General features: G+C 44.0%; 2 protein-coding genes across 5 annotated transcripts in view; one reads left to right on the forward strand and one right to left on the reverse strand.

Moving 5' to 3' along the window:
* The window catches only part of PFN4 (profilin family member 4), an 8,740-nt gene extending 2,267 nt beyond the window's left edge, over positions 1 to 6,473 (reverse strand). The window contains exons 1-3 of the mRNA XM_017526832.2: positions 6,337 to 6,473; positions 4,422 to 4,559; positions 2,861 to 2,966 (exon numbers count right to left, since the gene is read on the reverse strand). Coding sequence (XP_017382321.1) covers positions 2,861 to 2,966; positions 4,422 to 4,559; positions 6,337 to 6,453 — 361 coding nt within the window. The 5' untranslated portion in view covers positions 6,454 to 6,473. The remainder of the gene's footprint in view (positions 1 to 2,860; positions 2,967 to 4,421; positions 4,560 to 6,336) is intronic.
* A 1,024-nt stretch (positions 6,474 to 7,497) lies between these two features.
* Positions 7,498 to 11,317, forward strand: part of FAM228B (family with sequence similarity 228 member B) — a 42,343-nt gene continuing 38,523 nt past the window's right edge. For 2 of the 4 annotated variants that reach the window (XM_017526808.2, XM_017526823.2), the window contains exon 1: positions 7,705 to 8,361. In XM_017526808.2, coding sequence (XP_017382297.1) covers positions 8,263 to 8,361 — 99 coding nt within the window. In that variant the 5' untranslated portion in view covers positions 7,705 to 8,262. Of the gene's footprint in view, positions 7,579 to 7,704; positions 8,362 to 11,317 lie in introns of those variants that run through there. The other 2 variants (XM_037737695.1, XM_037737694.1) reach the window with 2 other exon arrangements.

Raw genomic sequence — 11,317 nt, forward strand, 5'->3', positions numbered from 1 at the left:
AAAAAAAAAAAAAAAAGAAAAACACAAAAACAACAAACAAAAATAACTGAAGGCCTAGAATTAAAGATGTTAACATTTTACCAATGTTACGAATGTGACTCTCTAATATATTTATTTTTAAAACAAACCTGATTTTCTTTTTTGTTTGTTTGTTTTGAGACACAGTCGCTGTGTCACCCAGGATGGAGTGCACTGGCGCGATCTTGGCTCACTGTAATCTCTGCCTCCTGGGTTCAAACAATTCTCCTGCCTCAGCCTCCCAAGTAGCTGAGATTGTAGGCACTTGTAACCACAGCCGGCTAATTTTTGTAATTTCAGTAGAGATGGGGTTTCACAATATTGGCCAGGCTGGTCTTGAACTCCTGACCTCAAGTGATCCGCCTGCTTTGGCCTCCCAAAGTGTTGAGATTACAGGCATGAGCCACTGCACCCAGCCCGTAATTCTTTACTTCCCAAATTTTCTACGATGATCACATATAATTTTTTAGATAGAGAAAAATATTTTTTTAATAAGGAGTGAGGAAACAAAAGTCAGTCATAAGATAACTGGCTCCTGAGTGGATATCAGCCTTGTCCATCCCTCCTGAGCATCCAGCCATTTCCAGGATAGTGTGTCCCCTCCCAGAGCAGTGGGATATTAATGGCATGATGCCACCGGTGCACTTCTAACCAGGGCACATTCTTTGGAGTCTGTGGAGTTTTTCGTGGCCCTAGGCAAGAATATCAACCTTTAGTGCCAGCCACATAATCTACATTACAGTAGTTGGGCAATTTCTCTGGTATCATCTGCGGAATTAGCCCTGAGCTCTAGCTGACAGGATAAGAGGCTGGCCTCCTGACAGCCGAATTCCCCATCTTTCTAATCTCATATTCTGGTTATTTTAATTAGATAATTAACCTGGATCTCTATGTCTCTGTTCTGCTCTCTGCTCCTGCCCTACCATTCTGAAATAAAGCCTCCTTCAAATCCTGACACCTGCTCAGGAAGGGTTCAATAATGCAAAATGCGATAAAATGAGGTATATGTGTACATAGGTATGTAGTTTCTGTGATGGTGCTTAATTTCTCAATTGGCCCTTTAAGATTCAGCTCTCCAGAGCCTTCCCTGACTCTGCTAGGCTGAAACAATTCATTTATTTGTTCATTAAACATGTACTAATTGCCTACCCAACATCAGATACTGTGTTAGGTAATGGAGAAGGAGAATGATTAAGATAAAATTCTTGCCTTCTAGGAGTTTACAATCCAGATAACCAAAGAACTATAATGGGGATAATCATAAAGGTATGCATAAAATCCATACCACAGTGGACAGAAGCCAAGATCTGACTTGGGTCTTTAATGAGGATTAGGAATTTGCCGAATAGATGTGAGGGACAGGAAGGGAACTGGAAAATATTTTAGGCCGATAGGACAGCATGTATAGAGGCATGGAAGGCAGAGGCTATATCTTAACCAGCTCTGTTTCCCTAATTTATCTAGGATAGTGCAGGGCACATGGTGATCACCTCGGAATATTTGTTGAATGAATGAATGAATGGCTGCTTTTGTTAATAGAGGCTTCTACCCTTCCTTCTTCCCTTCCTTCCTTCCTCCCTTCCTCCCTCCCTCCCTCCCTCTCTCTCTCTTTTTCTTTCTCTCTCTCTTTCTTTCTTTTCTTTTCTCTCTCTCTCTCTCTTTCTTTCTTTTCTTTCTTTCTTTCTTCTTTCTTTCTTTCTTTCTTTCTTTCTTTCTTTCTTTCTTTCTTTCTTTTCTTTCTTTCTTTCTTCTTTCTTTCTTTCTTTCTTTCTTTCTTTCTCTCTCTCTCTCTCTCCCCTCTCTCTCTCTCTCTCTCTCTTTCTCTCTCTCTCTTTCTTTGAGGTGGAGTTTCACTCTTGTTGTCCAGGCTAGAATGCAATGGCATGATCTTGGCTCACTGCAACCTCCACTTCCTGAGTTCAAGCAATTCTCCTGCCTCAGCCTCCTGAGTAGCTGGGATTACAGGCATGTGCCACCACACTTGACTAATTTTGCATTTTTAGTTGATATGGGGTTTCTCCATGTTGGTCAGACTGGTCTTGAACTCCTGACCTCAGGTGATCCGCCCACCTTGGCCTCCCAAAGTGCTGGGATTACAGGTGTGAGCACCGTGCCTGGCCAACTATTCAAAGGAGTATTTATGCAACTCCAGTAAATTTTTTAAAATCTAAATTTACTGGAGTTGCATAAATTTAAATTAAAAAAATCTAAACACAAATACAATTTACCATTTATTAAGATCAATTCTCAAAGATATAATACCCAAGCTAGTTCTCTATGAGATCTTTATTCAAAAATGTATGGACAGGAAGGGGGAATTCAGTATACACCAACAAAATGACTGCCTGGCTCACAGTAATTTCTTTTCCTGTAAAATGTCTCTTTACATAGCGTAGACCCCCAGCAGCCGCATCTCTGCCTTTTTACCCTGCCATCTCCCTCCTCCCCTATCCTGCCCTGCCTACATAGCTGACTGATACAGGGGTAAACCTATGACCTGAAAATTGCCAAATCAGAGTCCTAAGAGAAATTAAGTGGTATTATGGGAGGCTCAGCCATGACATCAGCCAGGAAAGGAAACAGTTTTCTATGAGAACAAAGCTGACTCATTTAGAATCAAGACAGAGAGACAGAGTCCTAGCAGTGTTCCAGTCCCTGGAATCTACTGTCCCCATGGCTCAGCCGCACCCTGTCCTTCCAGTGGTTATGTAAATAACCTTAGCATCCTTCTAATAAATTCCTCCTTTCTGCCCTTGCTGGTTTGAGTTGAATCTCTGTGACTCGTAGTCGGAAGACCCAACTAACAAAGGGAATGAAGACACGAACTGGGATGCCGACTTACCCAGCTTCTCTGTGGCTTCCACACAGACACTAGGATACATGCTCTCAGTGTAAGTTGCCACCAAAAGATACAGATGAGTCTTCACGACAACCACACCAGTGTTCTCCTGGATAAAGAATAAAAGAGAATATGCTGCTGTTGGTTCTAATCACAGGACCAGTGGTCATGTTTCAGCTAATGTTTTTCACCATTTCCTGATTTCCATATATTTATATATCTGTTTTTGGACTGTCCACTCTTTTCCATCAATTTAGTTGCCTTTCCTCAACAAGTTTTAGACTGTTATCATAATGGTGGATGGATTTTGAAAAAGTTCTGCAACTGATTATCATATACTCCAATCCCAATGAGAGCAACTGATGTAGACCAGGTGTGGTGGCTCATGCCTTTAATCAATCCCAGCACTTTGGGAGGCTGAGGTGGGCAGATCGCCTGAGGTCGGGAGTTTGAGACCAGCCTGGCAAACATGGTGAAACGCTGTATCTACTAAAAATACAAAAATTAGCCAGGCGTGGTGGCAGGTGCCTGGAATCCCAGCTTCTCGGGAAGCTAAGGCAGAAGAATCACTTGAACCCAGGAGGTAGAGGTTGAAGTGAACCGAGATTGCACCATTACACTCTAGCCTGGGCAACAAGAGTGAAACTCCATCTCAAAAAAAAAAAAAAAGAACAACTGATATAATGGAAAGGTAGTACATTTTGGAATTGGACAGCTCTGGGTTTGAATTCTAGTGCCTCCCTTTTCTGTTGCATGAATAAGGGTTATTTAACCATGTTAAGCCTCAGTTTCCTCATCTGTAAAATGAGGTTATTTAGTTTATAATGTGGATGAAGCATATCTAACTCATAATATAGGACATTCAATGAATGATTTTCCTCTCCTTCATTCCTTATAAGCAACAGAGAGCTGAGAGTTTGTTGTCGTTGTTGTTTTTTGGAGATAGAATTTCACTCTTGTTGCCCAAGCTGGAATACAATAGCACGATCTCGGCTCACTGCAACCTCTGCCTCCCAGGTTCAAACAATTCTCCTGCCTCAGCCTCTGGAGTAGCTGGGATTACAGGTGCATGCCACCACACCAGGCTAATTTTTTGTATTTTTAGTAGAAACAGGGTTTCACCATGTTAGCCAGGCTGGTCTTGAACTCCTGTCCTCAGGTGATATGCCCACCTTGGCCTCCCAAGTCCTGGGATTATAGGCGTGAGCCACCGTGCCCGGCCACTGAGAGATATTTTAAGTGTGGAAGTTATATATCTCTATCTCTATCTATCTATCTATACTTTTTTTTAAAGGAGGATGTAGAGTATGAAGGCTGGACTATAGTGGAAAGAGTTCAGGCCAGGCTCAGTTAATAGATTCTGCAATGAACATTTCTCAAAACCAGGCTCTCTGATAGGACTTTCTTTCACATATGTCTTCCTGGCACTAGACTGCTATCTCAGACAGCGCCTCAAGACATTAATGGGTTTAATCTGTTTTAAAGAGAGGATCAGGCAGGGCAAAGAAAATTGGAGGCAAATTCTTTTCTTTTACTCAGCTGTCTTCAAATCTTGAGCACTCACATTTTTGGCATAAAGAGAATAGTCATCTGCCCGGACACATTTATAATCCTTTTCCTTGAAATACAATCCTTCTCTTCGGGCTTGCAAAGGGTTCTTGGCAAATCCATTCACCAGTGTTCGGACATCGCTGGGCATTACCTGGGGAGGATACATGGTTAGAACAGGAGTCAGCCAACTATGGCTGGTGGCCAGCCAAATTTAGCCCACTGCCTGTTTTTTATGGCCTGTAAGCTAAGAATGGTTTTCACATTTTTAAATGGTTGGGGGAAAAAAAATCAAAAGAAGCATAACACTTTGTGACACTTACAAATTATATGAAATTCAAACTTCAGTATCCATAAATATAAAATTTTATTGGAACACAGTCACATTCATTCTTTTATGTATGGCTGTTTCTTCTTTACAACTGCAGACCTGAGTGGTTGTGACAGACTCTATGGCCCTGTGCTATAGTTTGAATCTCATGTTGAAATCTGATCCCAACGTTTACCTAATGGAAGGTGTTTGGCTCATGGGGGCAGATCCCTCATGAATAGATTAATGCCCTCCCTGTGAGGTGGAAGAAGCTGTGAGTGAGTTTTCATTGTATTCGTTCCAGGAGAGCTGGCTGTTTAAAAAGAGGCTGGCACCTCTCCACTTGCTCTCTCTTGCTTCTTCTCTCCCCGTTTGATCTCTGCATATGCTGGCTCCCCTTCACCTCTGCTATGAGTGGAAGCAGCCTAAGGTCTTCACAAATGACTAGTCTTTCAGCCAGTAGAACCATGAGCCAAATAAACCTCTTTTCTTTATAAATTACCCAGCTTCAGGTATTCCTTTAGCAATACTAAATTCCTTTTAGCAATACTAAACTGACTAAGATGCTTAGAAATCTAAAACATTTATGTGGCTCTTTACAGAAAAAGTTCTTTTTTTTGTTTTGACTGAGTCTCACTCTGTCACCCAGGCTGGAATGCAGTGGTGTGATCTCAGCTCACTGCAACCTCCACCACTTGGGTTCAAGCGAATCTCCTGCCTCAGCCTCCCAAGTAGCTGAGACTACAGATGCGTGCCACCATGCTTGGCTAATTTTTGTATTTTTAGTAGACATGGGGTTTCACCATGTTGGCCAGGCTGGTCTCAAACTCCTGACCTCAAGTGATCCACTTTCCTCAGCCTCCCAGTGTTGGGATTACAGGCGTGAGCCACCATGCCTGGCCAGAAAAAGTTCATTTAACATTCATGTCTGGGGCTGGTGGCTCACGCCTGTAATCCCAGCACTTTGGGAGGCTATGGTGGGTGGATCACCTGAGGTCAGGAGTTTGAGACCAGTCTAACCAACATGGAGAATCCCGTCTTTACTAAAAATACAAAATTAGCCAGGCATGGTGGTGCATGCCTGTAATCCCAGCTACTCAGGAGGCCGAGGCAGGAGAATCGCTTGAACCCAGGAGGCAGAGGTTGGGGTGAGTCAAGATTGTGCCATTGCACTCCAGCCTGGGTAACAAGAGCAAAACTCCGTCTCATAGAAAAAAAAAAAAGTCATGTCTGGGCCAGGCACTGTGGCTCATGCCTGTAATCCCAGTGCTTTGGGAGGCAGAGGCGGGTGGATCACCCTGAGGTCAGGAGTTCAAGACTAGCCTGACCAACATGGTGAAACACCATATCTACTAAAAATACAAAAATTAGCCAGGCCTGGTGGTATATGCCTGCAATCCCAGCTACTGGGGATGCTGAGGCATTAGAATCGGTTGAACCCGAGGCGGAGGTTGCAGTGAGCTGAGATTGTGCCATTGCATTGCACTCCAGACTACACAACTAGTGAAACTCCGTCTCAAAAAAAAAAAAAAAAAAAAAAAAAAAAAAGTCATGTCTTCTTCATGTTTTGGAAGAACACAAATAGTAAATCAGAAGTCTTATGTCCAAACTTTTTTCTTACATTAAAACCTGGTGATGCCACAAACAGGCTCTGCTCCTGGATTTTGATGAGGGCTGCACTATCCACATGCTTGGTTCCCAAGAGGGTGTCTAACAATAAGCTTTGCAAGTGGCTCATGTTCCCTCAACTCTGAAAGGGAAACTGCATTTGAAGCTATTGACTCTGGCTAGCTTTTAAAAGGCATGTGAATACAAATGTCCCTAAGACACTTCGGACAGTTTTAAGGTCAGTAAGTGTACTTTGAAAAGATACAGAGTGAAAACGGTGGTTCATCATTCAGGGCCCACCAATATCCAAAGAGGAAAACAGAATCATAGAAAAATCGCAGCTCACAGAGTAGGTTATGAAGCTGAGTTTGGAAAACCATAGCCTCATGATTTTCTGGCCATGTCAGTTTTACCTCAGGATCATTCGGGATTTAAAAACAAACATTGCACACTGAGAAAAACCCTGTAAAATAAAATATAAAAGAAACAAAAAACCCAGGGAGGATGGAGAGCTACCCTGCTAAGTAAACAGGACTAGAAGAGATATGCGTGGCCACGAACCCACACATTCCCTTCCCGGTGACCTGCATCAGCGCCAACTATGAACGCTGATCAACATCCCAATGGACACCTTGAAGGCACTTAAACCCACATTTCTCGCACAAGTCCCCAAGCCTTGGACCCCCTTATTAGGACCTCCGGCAGAGGATCCCCTTTCCCGCCACTGCCTTTCCGTGGTTTGGTCCCCGGAGCAGGACCGAAGGCGGGGCAGGGGATGGTGAGCTGTGAATTCCCCGACACCGAGGACTCGAGGGAACGGACGCCACCCCTCTCTCTGGTGTTCCGCAAGGGGCCAGCGACCGAGGCCCCGCCGGTCAACGGACGCGGTCGGGGGGATGGGTGGCGGCGGCGGGATTGGCCAGGCCGCGCGCGGGTCACGGAGAAGCAGGGACTTCAGCCCCTTCCGCAAACCAAGACCCGCCAGCTAGAGCCGCCGCCCAATCCCTTTTGCTTTGAAGTCTTCCTCCGCCGCCCCGGCGCCGCCCGCTCGCACTGGCTGTGGAGCCCGCGGCGGAAAGGGCGGAGGGGCCGCGCGGCGCTGCGTCCGGGAGACAGTGGGCGCCAACGTTCGCGCGTTCCGCAGAGGCGGGCGGCCTCTCTTCCTGCCTCAGCCGGACGACTCCGGGGCCGCCGGGCCGGGCCCGGGTGTGGCGCAGGACGGCCGCGGGCCTGCCGGCCTTGGGAGGGCAGAGAGGTGCCTGTCGCGGTCGGTGACCTCCCCGCTAGGCCGGGCGGTCCCCGCGTAAGACGTGCCCGCGCGGGAGGCCCCTGCCAGGGGCTGGCGTGAAGATCGCAGGCGCCCGACCCACCGTACTGGTGGGAGGAAGGGCCGGGAGTGGGTGCGGTGGGCAAGAGCGGGTGCGGACCCCGACGACCTCCCCGTCGCGCCCCGGCCTCGGGGAGGACTTCGGGCCTCGCAGAGCCCGAAGACTCGCAGATTTTCACCGAAAACCCCTCCCTTGCTTCTCCAAGCAGCTCAGCCTGTGTTCTGTAGCCAGAAAATTGCAGCTCTCCCCACTCAAGGCCACCAAAGTCAGAAAAGTCCTGCAAAGGGGCTCCCAGAGGCCAGGCTGAAGCTGCCACACTGGCTGGAATGGGCTGCCTTGGAGAGGGACGTGGGAATTCATTCCAAGGAGCAGGGAGATTCTGAGAGCATCTCGCCAGCTTACAAAGGAGGCAGGTTCTGAAGCCGTCCTCTAGAGCCTGTGGTGAAGCCCTCTTGTTAGGGAAATTGGATGGTTTGTGTTCAAAATCCATTTCGCGTGTGTGCAAAGACACAGGTGTTATTAAATAGAAGGGAAAACTCAATGACTGAAATTTGCAATACTAAATAAGCTGATTTTTAGTTTTTCTAGGGGCCCTGTTGTTTGTGACCACAATGAAAAAAGTAGACAGTGATGATCTGGTAACCGGCACACTTCCCAAGCTCAAGAGCTCAAAAGAATGGTTGGAGCCCAAGCCCCTTTGTTTTATGGAGGTATAACAAATAGTGTGGGATTTGGAGATTTGTTTTACCTCGGTCGTTGCAGTGGGAAGTGGCTTATGCTAAACATGTTGTTTTTTTCTATTTTTTGTTTTTATTTTATTCTGTTTATTCCCTTCACTTTACTAACTTTGTATATTCACTTTGCTGTTTCTTTTTCTAATATCTTAAGGTGGAATCATAGATCATGGAGTATATACCATTTTAAATGTAACATAGCTGTAAGTTTCTCTTGAAGTACTGCCTTAGCTGTATCACCCAAATTTTGATATGATGTATATATTTATTTATATTTGTTATTGAGACAGGGTCTTGCTATGTTGCCTAAGTGGGAGCGCAGTGGCATGATCATGACTCACTGCAACCTTCGCCTCCTAGAATCAAGCCATCCTTCCACTCCCTAGTAGCTGGAACTACAGGCGCACACCACCATGCCTGGCTAATTTTTGTATTTTCTGTAGAAATGGGATCTCACTGTGTTTCCTAGGCTGGTCCCCAACTCTTCAGCTCAAGCAATCCCCCCAACCTTGGCCTTCCAGAATGCTGGGATTATGGCTGTGAGCCCTTGCACTCAGCCAGTTATATTGTTTTTAGGTTGTGGTTTCTTTTTTCTAAACAGCTTTATTAAGATATAATTGATATACAGTAAACTGCATATATTTAAAGTGTGCTGCCTGGCACTGTGGCTTATGCCTGTAATCCCTGCACTTGGGAGGCTGACGTGGGAAGTGCTTGAGCCCAGGAGTTCCAGACCAGGCAGGGCAATGTACTGAGACCCTGTCTCCACAAATGAACAAACAAAAAAAGCCAGATGTGGTAGCATATACCTACAGTCCCAGCTCTTTGAGAGGCTGAGGCAGGAGGATCACTTGACCCCAGGAGTTTGAGGTTTCAGTGAGCTGTGATTGCACCACTGTATCCCTACCTGGGTGACAGAATAAGACTCTGTCTCAAATAAATAAGTATACAAACTTGGTAAGTTTTGACATGTATACACACGAAACCATCACCACAATCAAGATGGTGAAGATATTCAGTACTCCCAAAGCTGCCTTAATATCCTGTCCGTTTGTAATCCCTCTGTCCCTCACATCCCCTCACCATTGATTTTCTTTCTTTCTCATTTTCTTTCTCTCTTACTTTTTCTCTTTTGCTTTCTTTCTTTCTTTTTATTTTTCTTTCGAGTCTCGCTCTGTCACTCAGCCGGTAGTACACTGGCTTGATCTCAGCTCAACACAACTTCCACCTCCTGGGTTCAAGTGATCCTCCCACCTCAGCCTCCTGAGAAGCTAGGATTACAGGCCTGTGCCACCACACCTGGCTAATTTTGTTTGGATTTTTAGTAGAGACGGGGTTTCACCATGTTGGCCAGGCTGGTCTCAAACTCCTGACCTCAAGTGATCTGCCCACCTTGGCCTCCCAAAGTGCTGAGATTACAGACATGAGCCACTGTGCCCAGCCTCTTTTGCTTTCTGTCACTCTAGTTTATGCATTTAAAAAATTCTATGAAATGGAATCTTAACAGTATATATTTCTTTTCCTTCTGTTTGTCTTCTTTCATTCATCGTAATTATTTTGCAACTCATCCATGTTGTATGTATCAATTCTTCATTCCTTTTTTTTGTTGAATGCTATTCCGCTATATGGACCCAATTTGTTCTTCCTGTTTATGGACATTTGGGTTGTTTACAGTTTGGGGCGCTATTACAAATAAAGCTGTTATGAACATTCATGTGTGTGTCTTTGTATGGACATATGCTTTCATTTCTCTTGGGTAGATATTTTGTTGTGGAATGGCTGGGTCATATGGTAAATGAATTTTAACTTTTTATGAAGCTGCCAAACTAGTTTCCAAAGTAAAACTAGCTTGAATTATTTTACATTCCCACTAGTAGTGTGTGAGAGTTCCAGTTGTTTCAGAATCAAGCCAATATTTGGAATAGTTCTACTTACTTTGTTGTATGGCCTTTTTAACTCAAGACATTCTAAAAGATGTATAGTGACATCTCATTGTGGTTTTAATTTGCACTTCCCTAATGACTAATGAGCATCTTTTCAACTCTTGCTTGCCATTTATTTATCTTTTTTGGTGAAGTGTTTGTTCAAATCTTTTGCCCACTTTAAAATTGGTAATTTTAAGTTGGGTTATTTGTATTCTTATTGTTGGGCTCTTATTATTGAGATATACTTTACATGCCTTAAGATTCACTACTTTAAAGTGTACAATTCAGTGTTTTTTATTTTTTAAAAATTCCGAATTTTTATTTTCAGTGTTTTTTAGTATATTCACAAAGTTGTGCAACTGTCATCACTATCTAATTCCAGAACATTTCATCACCCCTAAAAAAGAAACCTCACACCTTTCAGCAGTCACTCCCCATTCCCCTCCCCCTCTGGCTTTGGCAACACTAATCTACTTCCTGTCTAAACAGATTTGTCTCCCCTGGACATTTTATACAAATGGAATCATACAATATGTGGTCCTTAGTGACTCCTTTCACTTACTATAATGTTTTCAAGATTCTTCCATGTCATAGCATAATCAGTACTTTATTTCTTTTGGTGGCCAAATAATACTCCATTGTCTCAGTACCACATTTTGTTTATCCCTTCATCAGTGGATGGACATTTGGGTTGTTTGTAGTTCTTTGTTATTATGAATAATGCTGCTATGAACATTTGTGTGAAACTTTTTAGGTAGCATATGATTTCAGTTCCTTTGGGTTTGTAACCTAGAAGTGGAATTGTTGGGTCATATGGTAACTCTATGTTTAACTTTTTGAGGAACTGCCAAATTTGCCCATAGCAGCGATACCATTTTAAATTTTCATAGCAATGTATGAAGGTTACAATTTCTCCACTGCTTAGAGTTCATTGAACTTCTTGTATCTGTGGGCTTACAGTTTCTGACAAATCCGGAAAATTTTTAGCCATTTTTCTTTCTTTCTTT

The sequence above is a fragment of the Cebus imitator genome, unplaced genomic scaffold, assembly GCF_001604975.1.
Source record: "Cebus imitator isolate Cc_AM_T3 unplaced genomic scaffold, Cebus_imitator-1.0 Scaffold1, whole genome shotgun sequence".
Taxonomy (NCBI): domain Eukaryota; kingdom Metazoa; phylum Chordata; class Mammalia; order Primates; family Cebidae; genus Cebus; species Cebus imitator.